The sequence below is a fragment of the Talpa europaea genome (genome assembly GCF_964194135.1).
Source record: "Talpa europaea genome assembly, chromosome: 1".
Classification (NCBI taxonomy): domain Eukaryota; kingdom Metazoa; phylum Chordata; class Mammalia; order Eulipotyphla; family Talpidae; genus Talpa; species Talpa europaea.
In genome coordinates this window covers 44,454,037-44,469,416 of record NC_140073.1, presented here as the reverse complement: position 1 = coordinate 44,469,416, position 15,380 = coordinate 44,454,037, and the positions used below count along the sequence as shown (strand labels likewise).

Genomic DNA, 15,380 nt, shown 5'->3' with positions numbered 1-15,380 from the left:
TTAAACTAGCTCTTATAGTCCTAGGCCTGTCAAGCCAAGTCTGGGGTAAGAGAAAGAATCCCAGCCTATTCAGATTTCATCTTAGTACAGATTTGGTTCATTGTCTTTCCTCTAAAACAAAGGGTGAATGTTCTCATGGGATTTGGAGTCAGTTTTCACTGACCCTCTAAGCTTGGACAGCTTAGAGGGTCAGTGGCTTCCTTCTCAGACTCCCCACCCCTAGCACAGCTAAGCTTAGGACTGAGCATAGGGCTAGCTTCACCACTGAGTCCCTGCCTTGCTGCCTTGGGCCCTGACAGCATACCACTCCATCGCCAGGTCTGACAAGATGTACCAGGTCCCAATGCCGCTGGACCGGGATGGGACCCTGGTCCGTCTCCGCTTCACCCTGGTGGCCCTGGTCACGGTCTGCTGTCCACTTGTCGCCTTCCTCTTCTGCATCCTCTGGTCCCTGCTCTTCCACTTCAAGGAGACTACAGCCACACACTGTGAGGTAGGGCTTGGGGGGCACTGATACCTCATATTCAGGCTCAATTGAATCCCTTTTTAAAAGATTTATTTCTATTTATGCATACAAGAATTGGGGTTTAGGCCAGAGGTACAGGGGTGGGTGGGTGAGAGGATTCACCAGAGAACAGGTGGATTTACTGAAATACACTGCTGAGGGGAGCAGCGGGCAAGACAGGAGAGGTCTGCTGCGCCATATGTGGATTAGCTCCCTGGCCAGGGATGGAACTCATGCCACAGTGGCTGGTGATAGCTTGTTAGTGCTGAGACTTTAACCCCTGCACCACCAGGGAGGCCCTCAACTGAATCTTCTTTGGATCATGATTCTATTGTTACAGGGTTAGTCAACTCTCCAGTGGGATACATCACACATACTGGGCTGCTGGGGGGGTGCCTGCAAATTGAGATCTCAAGAATGAGCCTCCTCCACTTTCCATGGATGTTATTGGGAGCTGGGGTACCTGAAATTGGGCAGACCCTGAACCCAGAATCCAGTCTGTACTTCATAGTGGGCATATTCAGGAGCTCCAGGGTTTTCTGGGAGATGGAAGAGCACAGTACTGGATTCAGGACATTTTGGGACTCTTAAGGTAGCCCATCTCTATAGGGATGTGATTATGTACATATGTGTGTCACTGTGAGGGACATGACTGTACCAGATGGCTTTGAGTGTGGTATGTGTGTGTGTGAGAGATTGTATCTATACCTGTCTGAGTTGTAGGGTAGGGTGCTATGCCCTCAGGTTCTATAAGTGACCATGCACCATCTGGACAGAAATACAGGCTGCCAGACCAGGGAGATGTGCGAGTTCTTTCTCTATAGGACGTTGGAGTAAATGGGGGAGACCTGTGTTCAATTCTAATGGACTCCTAGTGCATCTGCCTATACTATCTGTTGCCTGAGACAGAGTCTGAGCTTAGGTTTCCACATATCTAAAATGGGATTGATAATTCTTGTCCTCCTTCTCAGGCCTAGTGTAGAGCTCCAGGTAGAGGAAGGACAAGAAGGGGTTTGGGGAATGTGACGCATAAGGAGCAGAATTCAGGGGAGACAGGAGGAGCTTCAAGTGGAAAGGAGGCAGACCCGGGCATGCACCTTGCACTAACCTCAGAGACAGCTCTGAAGCCCCCAGTCAGCTGAGCTTCCCACTTCTGAAGATCCTCTGCTTCACAGAAGCAGCTGCCACTAGCAGTGGGGTCTGACTGGCATTATGGGGTGGGGGTACACTTCTTTTACTTACACGACTTGAATTTTTCCCTCTTCTTGATTTGTCATGAGCCTTGAGCTATGAGCAGCCATTCTGCTGAGACTCAGAGCCGGAAGCTATTCAGAAAGAACAGTACTGGAAGACGAGGGGGTAATTTGAGGGGAGGATCAGAAAGGGTCAGTCAGTGGCCTTTACTTTAGAAAATACATCAATTGTTCCTATTACTTAAGTCAACTCCTCTTTATACTGCAAAACCCAGGTCTTTTGAAAAGCTTTAACCTAGCCTCGATGGGCCAAGCTTAGTCACTCCCTTCTCTAGGTGCCCATCCTTCCCTGTGTTATCTCTCACACCGTTCTATGGCATCATATTTACAGCTGTCTTCTTCACCAAAGTGGGAGCTCCCTGAAGGTGGGTATGTCATCTAAATCATGTGTATGTGTGTGTGGGGGGGATAGGACCTTCCCTGCCCAGTGCCCTGGGAGAAGGAAGGCATGGTATAGTGCACTTGTAGCCTTTACAGAAAATTATAATACTTCCTTGATATTTTTTATTTTTAATTATAATATTTTTATGGCATATGAGGTTAAAGAGAGCAGGTTGTTTGCTCTGCCCCTTGTGGCTGGCTCTAAGGGATAATAGTATCAATAACTTACCTGACATACCCTTCCCCCAATCTTGGCACACTAGTTAGGAGCTGAAGCATAAGTAGTTACAGAAGGGATATTTGGCCTCTCTGGGGCAGGACCATGCCTAGTAACCCTAGGGATATTTTGTCCCCACTCCCTGGGACTACAGTGTTGAATCCCCCTCGGAATTTTCATAAACGCTCTGACTTTGTCATCCATAGCGTCCCAGTAACAACCAACCCTAGGAATAAAAGAAGTAACCTAGTCCAACACATCTCCAATTAGATCACTTTGCTTCTGCTTGTTTTGGGGAACTTCCTTTCTCCCCAAGCAGCTTATTCCAAGGAGGCTTAGTAACTAACAATTAGCAAGCCCCTAGACTGAGCATTCACTCACTTTTTTTTTTTTTTTTTAGATTTATTTATTTATACAAGCACTGGGTACAGTCAGAAGTGCGGGAGGGTGAGAGGATTCACCAGAGACAAGAGTGGGGAACAGAACAGGCAGAGTGACGAAGTACACTGCTGAGGGGAGCAGAGGTCGTGGAAGGAGAGGTCTGTCATGCCATGTGGGACCCTCGCCAGTGGCCAGGGATCGAACTGGCGCTGCAGAGGCTGCGGGCAGCTTCGCTGCCCAGCGCTCAACTGCTGCGCCACCACGGAGGCCCTCACTCACTTTCTGATGAATCTCTCCTTTGCTCCTCTGGCTCTCTTTCTTCCTCACTTTAAGCCAGCTTCCCATTACTGCAGAAATGGGAAGGCAGCAATTGAAGGGGGTCCTGAGTCTGCCCCTCTTAGGTGACATAGCTCCAGTTCCTCAGGCAGTCCTCATAGGGGACAGTTGGTCACTTTTCTCTCCATGCTAGGCCCTGATCTAGGCACAGGACTTCATATGGCCTGGGTAGTACAGGCAAAAGCAGGACTATTCCATTCTTACTACTGTTAGACCTCTGATAATGCTATCTGAGCTGTCATTAGCTACTGATATTTCTGCACAGTGCAAGCTGGACATCGATACTTCATATTCAGACCCATCTAGGTCTTTTTTGGGTCCTGAATACACTCTCAGAAGATTAGCTGGCTTTCCAGTGGGGCCCAACAAACACATCCAGTCCTACTCCAACAGAAAGGGGCCAAATCCTATTCTGTTTTCTCCCGTTCTCTTCTAGAGAAATCTGTCTATAACATGGACACAACCCTCAGAAAGGTCCCTACCCCCATTCCTGGCAAGGAAGCAGTTATGGGCTGACCTCTGCCACTATATCACTTCATACCTTTGCAGAATGTTCTGAGATTTATGACATGGCTTTGTCCATCCAGGGAAGGCTGTGTGCCTGGGCAGGCGTGGAGCTCTGGGTTCTGTGGGCGGGAGGGCAGGCTCTGGAGGGCTGGGGGTAGGACTGTTTTAGAACAGTCTCATTCTGGCTAGAGCCCTCAGCCCAAGCCCCGGATCCTTCAGAACCCAGTGTGAGTATTGCTCAGTGCATCCCCCACCCCTTTACCCCATTCTCTGATGCTGAGCTAGGCTACTGGATGGGTGGTGCCCTTAACGGGAGGAGGTATGAGCCCCAAGGGGAGATTTGGTCCTTTAAATACAGGACTTTTTAATACAGAGACATCTCTGCCCATTCCCCAGAAGGGAACTCCACTTGAGGGTTATGGTGGTCAGGGCATTGGGGGGTGGGGGTGGGGGCAGGGAAGGAGTTCTTTCCCTAAAGGGAGAATGGAGGGGAAGAAGCTCTATTACCTGGGTTCGAGTCTGCTTTCCTGGGTCTTGCCCAGCACAGCATGCTCAAGCTGAATTAAGACGGTTCCTGTGACCCCTGGATTCCCCAGTCCTTGGACTGAGTGACAGTCTTCTTCCTGAGAAAGAGGAAAGAGATGGAGGGCTTAGGTCTGCAGAACCCCTGGTATCTTGGTGTCAGGATACTGCTGGTCTAAGCCTTAGATCATTCTAAGCCTGAGGGCGAGATGGTTGGCAGCCTGTGGCCCCACTGAAATAGGTTCTGGGGGTACTCCCACTGTTCCTGGTTGAACTTGGATGAAGAGCAGGAATGTGGTCAGACAGGGTTCAGTGGTCAAGGGCTAGTCTGAGCCAAAGGCCCTTTGTCTGTTACTTGGCCTGAAGGAAACCTTGACTTTGAGCCTTAAGCTGTCGAGTAGCAAGAGGTTTTATTCCTGGTATTAGATCTTGGCATAGTTCTGGGCGTCTGTCTCCCTTCCTATGGAGTGGGAAGAATAATCTTTCCACCTCTGACCCTTTTCCTGAATAGATTTGAGTATTGTAAGAATGAGGCCCATCTCACGAGCCATCAGAGCACCCATATCCAGGCCACTAGGCCCCTCTGGTGTCCAGACTCTTCAAGAGGTAGACCTGTAGGACCAGGGTGCCAAGGGGTGTCCTAAGGGCTGATTCTGCCTCTCTCTCCTGTTCCTGCCCCATCTCTGTCTCCACTTTCTTCTCTTCTGTACTGTTTTCCTTTTTCTGTTATGCTCTTTCCACTCCGACTCTTCCCTACAAACTGGGGAGCCAGCTCTGAAAAAGACCCCACATTCCCAGGCTCAGGTATCTCACCAAGCCCCAAGGTGTGTCCCTCACCCTACCTGGGCACCACTCCCTACAGGATGTTCTCTGCGGCCTCCCAGCCCTTGGACCCCGACGGGACTGTGTTCCGACACCGCTTCACAGCCGTCTTCTGGTGGGTCGCCACTTTTCCCATCTTCGGCTTCTTCTTCTGCATCATCTGGTCTCTGGTGTTCCACTTTGAGTACACGGTGGCCACTGATTGTGGGGTGAGTGCAATCCTCCCTAGCACCTGGGTCAGGGCCAGGTCAGGAGATGGTAAATAGGGTGGAATCAGAGAGTAGGAGAGACAGGTCACAGAGGGCAAAGGGAGAAATGAGTGGTGGGGGACAAGGCAAGTGTTAGGGGTGAATTTCAGGGACAGATTCAGAGAAAATAAAATCACAATCCTCCAGAAGTAGAAGAGGATCATAGAGAGTGCAAGGATGCAAAAGCTGGCGTGGGGGAAGGGGAGGCAGTAGGAATAGGCAAGAGAGATGAGGAGAGGAAAAGGAAGCTGAAGAAAGACCAGATGGTAAAGGAAACCAGGACTGAGGAAGTAAGATGAGGCTAAGAGCCAGCAGGAACAGGTGACTTCAGCTCAGACTGGGGTCTGACTTTAGAGGAACCCCAGCCCCACCCTGGGATCTTCTTCCTTTCCCCCCTGGCAGCCTTGTCCTCGCAACTTGGGTCTACTCAGGCTCTGCCAGCTAGCAACCTAGATGGACTTCCTGCTTCCATGAGCAGTCCACTGGCCTTTGAGGGCCTAGTTCTATGTCAGGGGCATGAAACTGAACATAGGCTTGCCCTTAGTATCTCATTGTATAGAAGCCATTCCTAGACACAGTCACAAGAGTGAGATGGGATTCCCATCTGGATAAAGGGGTCACAGATCTAGACGAAGCATTTAACCAGACTTGGACATTAAGGAAGATTTCTTCCTGGAAGAGCACACATTATTGCTGTGGGGGTGAAGAAGAAGCTTTGTGAATGCTAGGCTGACAACTTATGGATTTTTATCCAGAGGGCAATAGGAAAATTTGCAAAAATTTGTTTTTTTAAAGATTTATTTTTATTTATTTATGCATACAAGAACTGGGGTATAGGCCAGAGGTGCCAGGGGTGTGAATATTCACCAGAGACAGAGTGGGGAGCAGAACAGGCAGATCTACTAAGATACATTGCTGAGGGGAACAGTGGACAACACGGGCGATGTCTGGGGCCTCCCTGGTGGCACAAGGGGTTAAGCATAGCACTGTGAAGCTATCTGCAGCCTCTGCAGCACGAGTAGTATGAATTTGATCCCAGCCTGCTGACCAGGGAGCTAACCCACATGGCGCAGCAGACCTCTCCTGTCTCGCCTGCTGCTCCCCTCAGCAGTGTATTTCAGGCAGCCTGCCTGTTCTGTTCCCCACTCTGTCTCTGGTGAATCCTCTCACCCCCCGCACCTCTGGCCTGTATCCTAGTTCTTGTATGCATAAATAAATCTTAAAAAAAAAAAAAACAGACAGGAGAGATCTGCTGTGCCATGTGGGTAGCTCCCTGGCTGGGATTGGACTCATGCTGCAGTGGCTGCTGATAGCTTGATAGCGCTGAGACTTTAACCCCTGTACCACTAGGGAGGTCCTACTTTGCAAAGATTTTAAGCAGGAAAGGGACATGATCACATTTGTGCTTTAGAAGACTGTTTTGGCTTGTGCGTGGAGAACAGATCAAGAGGTAGAAGGCAAAAGCACGGAAACATAGTTGGAAGGTTAATGCAATAACTCATGCTATTGGGAAGATCAGAGCTAAGATGAGGACTGTGAGAATAAGGAGGAGGAGGGGATCAAGTCCAGAGCAGAGTAGCCAGTTGGATTGATAAGAAAGGAAATTTTTGTCAGGTTGGCAAAGGGCAGGAGACAGTAAGATAAAAATAAAAGTAATCCATAACTTTGGGGAATTTTCATCTGAGACCAAAGGAATGAATCTGAGGTGCTATGGTAGAGAATCTTTTGGAACCTTTCCCTTTATACCCCATGAATTTCTGATCTATCCTGCTACAGATCCAGAGTCGTGCATCCCAGGTCAAAGGGTTTCTATTCTTGGAGGGAAGAGGTTATGTTTCCAGTTCTCAGTACTTTTAATTCTGGGTTCATTGGGAGGTTTGGGGTGAAATTTTTACCTAGGCTCCAATAGCTCCTGTTGTTGCTTGTTGCTGGCATAGTTGGTGAGTAGATAACTTGGGTACTTGGGCTGTGTATGTGTGTGTGTGTGTGAGAGAGAGAGAGAGAGAGAGAGACAGAGAGACAGAGAGAGAGATGACAGAGGCAATCCCTGCTCTTAAGATCCTGTTCCCACCCTTAATCTGAGAGGAACTTGTGAGGACAGAACCAGTAGCCCCAGCGCCCTAATTCTCTTTCTCCTGAGGTCTTCTCCCAATTGTGTCAATACCTCCCTTCTCCTGTTTCCCAACATTGGTCTGGGTTCTGAACCCTTGAATGCCCTGGCCTCAGCCAGCCAAGCTCTAGATGCTAGTGCTGCTCCTGTTCCCCTTAATGTAGCTGAGATTGGGGTAGGAGTTTTCGGAATGAATATCTTAGAAAGTAGAAGAAACACCAACTAGCCATACTCAGGGTACCTACCCAGTCAGGCAAAAAAGTCAAGTAAGGAGGCTGGTAGGTCTCAAAAGTATCTGGTGAAGACACAATTCCTACCTTTCACTCATGCAGGTCTGGAACATGCAGGCTTTCCCATGTCTAATAGCTACATAACTCATAACCTATTTAATGCAGGCTTTTCAGGGAAGTTTGTCATCTAAAAGCCATTACTTGTACTCAGGGTGTGCCAGGCCCTGCAGATGTTGTGCATACATTATATTTAGTATTCACAATCACTCTGCAAGGTAGGTAGGTGGGGTTATGCCTATTTTGCCAATGAGTTAATTGAAGTTCTGAGAGGTAAAGGGATTTTCTCAAGGTCACCCAGCTATTAAAGGCAGAGCTGGGATGTAGACCCAGTTTGTGTGACTCCAAAGCTTTCATGCTGCCACTTCACTGATAACAGTGAATACTTGAGCCTAATCTTGAGCCATGGTATCTCAGGCCATGGCCTTGAAAGTAGCACCCTTTTTGAGAACTATTCAGTGAGCTTCCTCTGAGGGGAATCATCTCCTTTTCAGTAAAGGCCGTGAAGCCCCTGGCTGGTCTTCCTGCAGGCCCACCGCTGCCTTGTGAGCAAAGGTGCCTATCTTCCCAGTCACTCCAAAGACCAGTTCAGCATACATACCGATTGGGAGAAAGGAAGGGATCTTCCAGAATTCCCCCAGAGTCAGAACAAGGTTGTTCCCTCACTGGATGACTAGGCTCCAGCACTGCTCTGGCCCTTGTTGAAGGTCTAAAAGAGTGTGGACAACAGACTGGTAACTTCCATACTCCCACAGTCTTTTAGAAATGCAGATTCTCAGATTTCATACCTTCTGCCTTCTCACACAATCCCTAGTGATTTGTTTGCTATTAAAGTTTGAGAAGCACTGCTCTGGGCCCTAGAGCCTGAAATCACCCCCTTCCATCCTTTCCTGTTACCATCTAAACTATTGTTCAATCAAGCCCTGTCCTCTCATACTCCTATACAAGGCACACAGCAATCCCCGCAGCTGTGTGTTAGCTTATCCTCCTTCCTCAGCTCTAAAGAATGACATTCTAGTTCCTTAAGGAATGAAGAATTCTAGGCATTGAGAAAGCTGAATGGGAGAAATGCATGAGAACAAGGTCATTTCTTTAGACCACCCAGGTTAGGAGCGCCACCCACTTTATAAAACATGATGGGGAGGTACCCTCTGGCTCAGGTCTCTCCTAGGTCTCACAGTATCCTCTACCACCTTGATACAATTGCCAGTAAAACAAGTGGAGCTGAGAGCAGTCTGAGGAACAGTTTGACTGGGTAGTGAATTCAGCATGTCCCAAGGAAACTCATTCTGTGACTTATCTGTCCTTGGGTCTGAATCTGACCCAAGGAACCTCCCTCAGGCCCTTATCCAGGGCACAGCCCTGGCTTTGGGCTGGGACAGCATCTTCCCAGCCATGTGTAGGGAAATAGACTAGAGACTCCTAGCTTGCCCCTGCACAAACCTCAGGAAGCCTGGGGAATGAGAGCCAAACACAGTGGAGTCCCAGGAGCTGGAAGGGGCAGTCTCCTAGGAAGTTCTGGGGGCCCCTGCAGGAGCGCTTCTGGAAGGGAAAGGACGAATGCAGAGCCTTTAGGGCTGGGATGATTTTGATAGATGGGGAAAAGGATTTCCAGGTGGATGGGGCTGGCGGAGGCCGGGACACAGACGGGTCGCAACTCTCTAGGTGCCCAATTACCTGCCATCGGTGAGCTCGGCCATTGGCGGGGAGGTGCCCCAGCGCTACGTGTGGCGCTTCTGCATCGGCCTGCACTCAGCACCCCGATTCATGGTGGCCTTCGCTTACTGGAACCACTACCTCAGCTGTGCCTCCCCGTGCCCCGGGTACCGTCCTCTTTGCCGCCTCAACTTCAGCCTCAACGTCGTGGAGAATCTTGCGCTGCTAGTGCTCACCTACGTCTCCTCTTCCGAGGACTTCAGTGGGTGCCCGGCAAGGGAAGGAGGAATGGGGGAGGGTTTGGGGAGGGACTCCCCCCATGCATTGGACCTTCAGAAGTAGGGGTTTGGGTGCTCCCTGCTATGTGGGCTTCCAACCCCCCTCTCTCCCTTCAGCCATCCATGAAAATGCTTTCATTGTGTTCATCGCCTCATCCCTCAGTCACATGCTTCTCACCTGCATTCTGTGGCGGCTGACCAAGAAGCACACAGTAAGTCAAGAGGTACGGTTTACCCCTATGGGGCGCTCGGTGACCCAGAGGATAAACAAGGATACTAGTCCTCATGATGCTCATAATGGTGACGTTGAAACTGGAGCCCTAATGGGAACTGGGCTGGAATTGGGGTGTGGGGACACACAAAGGGTGATTAACCAGCATCAAGACTATATTTGGGTAGTATGGGAAAGTAGAGAATAGAAGAGAGAGAGGCTCCAAGTGGGGGATAAAGAGGGGAGCAGTCCCCAGGCTGCAGTAGGTTAGGAATAGTCAGGGGACCGTGGTCTGTAATACATACTTTTCTTCTTCCCATAGTATCTGGAAGTGTTGGGTTGGTGGGTGACTCCAAGTAACTTCCATACTTCATCTCCCCCAGAGTGAGAGGGATAGGGACACAGTATGACCTCATTACCCTCCCCCCACAAATGCAGGGATGCCTATCATTCTTGCTGCCCGCTGCCTGTGCCCTCTTACATGACCACAGGAGGTTAGACTCAGCCCTTAGAAGTTGGCGCTAAGAGGGGAGGCTGCCCACACATAACCAGTAAGTGGCAAAGTGCTCACACAGCCCATCCTCTAGGATCGCAAGTCCTACAACTGGAAACAACGGCTCTTCATCATCAACTTCATCTCCTTCTTCACGGCACTGGCTGTTTACTTTCGGCACAACATGTATTGTGAAGCTGGAGGTGAGGCTGGGCTAGGATCCATAGGTGGTCACAGTGGCTATAGGACAGGTGGGATGTTTTCTGGAATGTGCCATATGGTGGTGGCCTGGGGGCTGGCTGCCATCGTGTTCCCTGTGTAGTGATATGGTGGCAGTAATTTATCAAGGCCCCTGAGGGGGTGGCAGAAAGCTCACCCTACTTTGTTGTTTGTGTCCTCCAAACAGTGTACACCATCTTTGCCGTCCTGGAGTACACCGTTGTCCTAACCAACATGGCATTCCACATGACGGCCTGGTGGGACTTCGGGAACAAGGAGCTGCTCATCACCTCCCAGCCTGAGGAAAAGCGATTTTAAATCCTCGCTTATTGGAGAGGAGAGCCACTGCCCAGAAACTAGAAACAAGATACCACTCTGGCCTTCCCTACCCCATGTCCTGTCTGGGCCCTACTGAAGCTGAGGGAGGGGAGAAGGGAGGAAAGGCATAGGATGAAGCTTTACCCAGCCCTGCTGGTTTCTCCATTCCCTCAGTCCACTTGAAGACATGGGGGCCTTCAAGCAGCATCACCATTAGTGTAGAGGCCCCAAGAAGCCAAGTTGACAAGAGAGCTCCACCCTCTGGTGCTAAAAAAAGTCCTGAGGTTCATAACCACCATCTGGTCTTGGCCTTTACATTGCCACCTCTCGCTGAGGTCAGACCGCTGAGTGAGCAGTGGCTGCTACCTGAAAACCACAGCCATTTCTCTCTACAGTTCGGGGTCATTCACTTGACTAATATGTCTTGTGATCTACTTTGCACATCCAGGCCTCTGGCCAAAGATACCTGCTAAGGTTGACAAGGTCTTCTAGTCCTGAATACAATTTTTTTATTTGATCTGACCTTCCCTATCTGAGCCTCAGTGGTCCATGTGATGATGCAGGCTGGGTGGGCTATATAAATTCCAGGGTCTCTGCCAGTCTGATTCTGATGTCACCGTAGGTGTTTGTGCCCAAAGGATGACCTGACCCAGAAGCAGCATGGGCACAGTGTGCATTTCCCTTCCCTTCTGAGCTCTCTGGCTTATACATATACACAAAATGTGGGAAAATGGGGTCAGGGGGCAAAGTGTCTTACTCCTAAATGGGCTCTCTTGTGCCCCCCAATCCTCCCTCGAGCTCCAGGCTCTGAGCTCTTTTGGTTGTACATTTTATTTCACAGGAAAATAAAAATTTTTTCTTGTGCAACAGTCTGGACTAGGCTGGCTTGTCTTGGGGCTTGTCATTTTGTTTAATGGAACTGAGGTGAGGGCAGTCTCCAAGATAGGAGTAAGTTCATGAGAGTACATGATTCCAAATGCTATCTCCCATGCCCCTTAAGCCTGGAGTCTCCTAAGGCTGGTGTAAGCCCCTATTTTGGAACCTATTTCTGTAATGTCTCCAGGCCTGGAAGCTGGGATACCTGGGAATCTTGTGTTGAGGCAAAGGTCTGTGGTCTACCTCCAATTCTGTCAGTAAAGATCGGACATGTGCTGAAGGGCACCGCTCATGGCATGACTGAGAGCACCTGCCTGCAGGCTGATGGCTCTCAACCTCTCCCTGTCTGAGTGCCAGATCAGGAGGTCTTTCCTCCTGTTTTATATCCCAGTCTACTACAAATTCTGTAGCTGGCACCCAGAGCAAGATTGGCCCCTCCAAGGGAGCCCAGAGCTTTGTTAGGGAAATTGGGGGGTGGGGGACCACAATGAAGTCTATTGTCTTCTGTCCCCTCTTACATGAAACAAAAGGCTCCCAGTCTCTGGGGAGCCCCAGCCCATGTTTGGTCCCTGCCCAACCCCCAATGTCCAGCACATAGGGAGGAGCCGGGGCCAGTGGAGACAGGAGGTTTTATTGATGCTGATGGGGGTAGGAAAGGCCCCCAGGACTCTGGGGGGTGGGGCTGGGGATGAATCAATCAGCAGATGCATAGGCCTGGACATGGGGGCAGGTTAGGACACATCCATCTCATAATCCTGTGGCTCATTCTCTGGGGGAGGGGGGGCATCTTGGGATTGGGTAGGGGCAATTCAAAGAGCAGTGAGGGACAGAGGGAGAGGTTAGGGATGGCTGAGAGCTAACCTGACATAAGGTACCACGACAGGCAGCAACATCTGTGCGGAAAGCTCGAGCCAATGGTCAGTAAGGGAAAACAGAGAGGGAGCTCTGGGTTGGCTTCTTGGCTTGATTTCTCAAGAATACCTGGCGTTCCCAAGCAGAGTGCAGCAGGGCCCGAGACCCCTTTTCCTGTGGGCCTCCTTCTAGAGAAAAAGGCTTTTAGGGAGCCCCCTGGCAAGGGGTGCCACGATTAGTCTTTAAGGCACAGCTGGGGGCAGATAAGGCGCCAAGGCACAACTGGTGGGGGGGAGCAGGGGCAGCCTCCAAGCTGAGTGCCAGGGTCACAAGAGGACACAGGACCGCCCACGCTTGATGGGAGTAGGGTTGAGCACCGCCCGGACAGCCTCAGCAAACACTTCCTTGACGCCGTCCTGCTGCAGGGCCGAGCACTCGAGGTAGCGCACAGCATGGATCTGCTTGGCCAGTGCCTGGCCCTGCTGCGGTGTGATGGGTGCCTGGCCCTGCTCCTTGAGACGCCGTAGGGTGTCAGGCTGGGCTCTCAGGTCCTTCTTGGTGCCCACCAGGAGGATGGGCACGTCAGGGCAGTGGTGGCACACCTCTGGATGCCACTTGTGCCGCACATTCTCATATGAGGGTGGACTGGCAATGGAGAAACAGATGACAAAAACGTTGGTCTGAGGGTAGGAGAGTGTGCGGAGACGGTCATACTCCTCCTGGCCCGCTGTGTCCCACAGGTTCAGGTTCACTGTGCGCCCGTCAACTGCACTCTGGGCGCTGTAATTGTCGAACACTGTGGGAATGTATTCCTTGGGGAAGGCATTAGTCGTGTAGCAGATCAGCAGGCATGTTTTGCCCACAGCTCCATCACCCACCACCACACACTTGATGCTCTGCATGGTGGGTACAGCTGCTGCAGTGGAGGCAATGCCTCCTCCCCTTACCGGGCCCCTCTGGATGCAGTGACCTATGGACAGATAACAGGGACACTTTTGGTTAGGGAGCCCTCTAGCCATTGGGAACACAGGATTGGGGCGTACAGAGGAAAACCAGCTTCTGTTCTTTTGACACCATCCTGCAATCGCATCAAGACAAACCTCGCTAAGACAGATACAAAATGAGAGGCCCTGAGACCAAGCAGAGGAAGTGGCACTATAATGTGTAACATAACATGTGAAGCACCAAAGTTCTTGTGCCAGACCAACTAAGGTCATATCCTGGTTCTGCTACTTCCTACCCGTGTGACCTGGACAAATGACTTTATTTCTTCATGCCTCAGTTTTCTTACCTGTAAAATGGGGAGAAAATAATAACTACCTCATTGGGATGTTGTTGAGGATTATAAGCTACTACATGTAAAGCATTTGGAACAGTGCACATGTGTAGGGATCTACCAGATATTGACTCCTTCCATGAGTAGCCTGGAGGGAAGGTTCTTAGCACAGCGCAGCTTTCCCTGAGATTTGGCCATGCGTGTAACCTTTTCCAATTCAGGACCCAGCCTGCTCAGTACACTGCTGTTTAAAGAACAAATCTACATTTTTGGCTACTGAGTACAAACCAAAGGGCACAAGGAAACACCTGCTGACCATGGAGCAGGATTGCCTTGACAGACTCCCTGTTCCCGGACAAGGGTGCCTTGGATGGTGGGAGGAGGAAGGGTCTATCCTATCGGTCTGGTAAGAAGGCTACACCCTACCATACATAGCTGGGGTGGTAACTCAGTGCAGGGGAATGGTGGAGAGTGACCTGGGGTTCCATATGGAACCTCATATGTATTTAATAATGAATGAAGCAGAGCCTGTGCCTCCCTGACACCGGCAGTCTCAAGACCCTCTGTGGGATAAGGCAGAAGATCCTCCAAGTCCAGCCAAGAGGGATGAACAGAGGAGGAAGAAAAAACTTGACTTTGTTTAATCTTCCATTCTTTTTTTTTTTTTTTTAATAGAGGCATGTTTTATTTATTTATTTGTTTGTTTGTTTTGTTTATACATGCACTGGGTACAGTCAAAAGCGCGGGAGGGTGAGAGAATTCACCAGAGCCAGAGTGGGGAGCAGAACAAGCAGAAGGACCGAAGTACACTGCTGAGGGGAGCAGCAGGCGGCAGGAGAGGTCTGCGCGCCATGTGGGACCCTCCTCTGGTGGCCGGGAGCAGCCGGGGATCGAACCGGCACCGCAGAGGCCACGGGCAGCTTCGCAAGCCAGCGCTCAACCGCTGCGCCACCGGGGAGGCCCTAATCTTCCATTCTTTTCCTAAGACCATAGCCTGTGCCTCTGAAGAATTTCAGAGCTTCCCGGACACAACGCTATTAAAGCATTGTCAGGGCCTCCCTGGTAGTGCAGGGGTTAAAGACAGAGCTATCAAGCTACTGCCAGCTACAACAGCAGGAATTGGATCAGGCCGGCCAGGAAGCAACCCACATGGCGCAGCAGACCTGTCTCGCCCGCTGCTCCCTTCAGCAGTGTATTTCAGTACATCTGTCTGTTCTGCTTCCCACTCTGTCTCTGGTGAATCCTCTCACCTCCCACACCTCTGGCTTATACCCCAGTTCTTGTATTCATAAATAAATAAATGTTTCAAAAAAAATAAAGCATTATCACTGAGAACACAGATGTTGGAGTCAGAGTGGCTAGGGATTCTTTCTCATCATAGCTCTACCAACTTAAACATACTTAAGTTTTCTGAGCCTCAATTTTCTTGTCCATAAAATGGGAATAATCTTGTCTATTTTTGTTAGAAGTGCAGTGTAATAAATGAGCTAATGTGTACTAAGTCTTTGGCATGAGTCATAGAATGTAGGACGTGTCCAATGAATACTAGTAATTACTGGTGGGGTGAGCTCTGGCCACCACCCTGGTCCCTCTGTAGCACGTAAGGCCCCGGGGTGAAGAACTGCTTTTTGG

At 50.2% G+C, this 15,380-nt stretch overlaps 2 protein-coding genes across 11 annotated transcripts; one reads left to right on the top strand and one right to left on the bottom strand.

The window, feature by feature from the left end:
* Positions 1–328: 328 nt before the first annotated feature.
* Positions 329–10,744, top strand: PGAP2 (post-GPI attachment to proteins 2; the record flags this gene model as incomplete). Of its 10 annotated transcripts, XM_084228433.1 has the most annotated exons (6): positions 360–493; positions 4,965–5,133; positions 9,235–9,487; positions 9,621–9,727; positions 10,302–10,410; positions 10,614–10,744. In XM_084228433.1, the coding sequence occupies 6 exons, from the start codon at positions 360–362 to the stop codon at positions 10,742–10,744; spliced, it is 903 nt and encodes a 300-aa protein (XP_084084559.1). The 10 variants fall into 10 exon arrangements, with proteins under 10 accessions (XP_084084566.1, XP_084084563.1, XP_084084561.1 ...); XM_084228440.1 differs by lacking the exon at positions 4,965–5,133 and having other exon boundaries at positions 329–493; positions 9,235–9,373; XM_084228437.1 differs by lacking the exon at positions 4,965–5,133 and having other exon boundaries at positions 329–493; positions 9,621–9,715.
* A 1,498-nt stretch (positions 10,745–12,242) lies between these two features.
* On the bottom strand, positions 12,243–13,389 carry RHOG (ras homolog family member G). Its single transcript, XM_084239273.1, has one exon. The coding sequence runs from the start codon at positions 13,372–13,374 to the stop codon at positions 12,799–12,801; it is 576 nt and encodes a 191-aa protein (XP_084095399.1). The 5' UTR covers positions 13,375–13,389; the 3' UTR covers positions 12,243–12,798.
* Between the last annotated feature and the right edge of the window lie 1,991 nt (positions 13,390–15,380).

Bases quoted from the DNA above. Each gene is read 5' to 3' on its own strand.
- RHOG (XM_084239273.1), bottom strand. From the start codon at position 13,374: ATGCAGAGCATCAAGTGTGTGGTGGTGGGTGATGGAGCTGTGGGCAAA.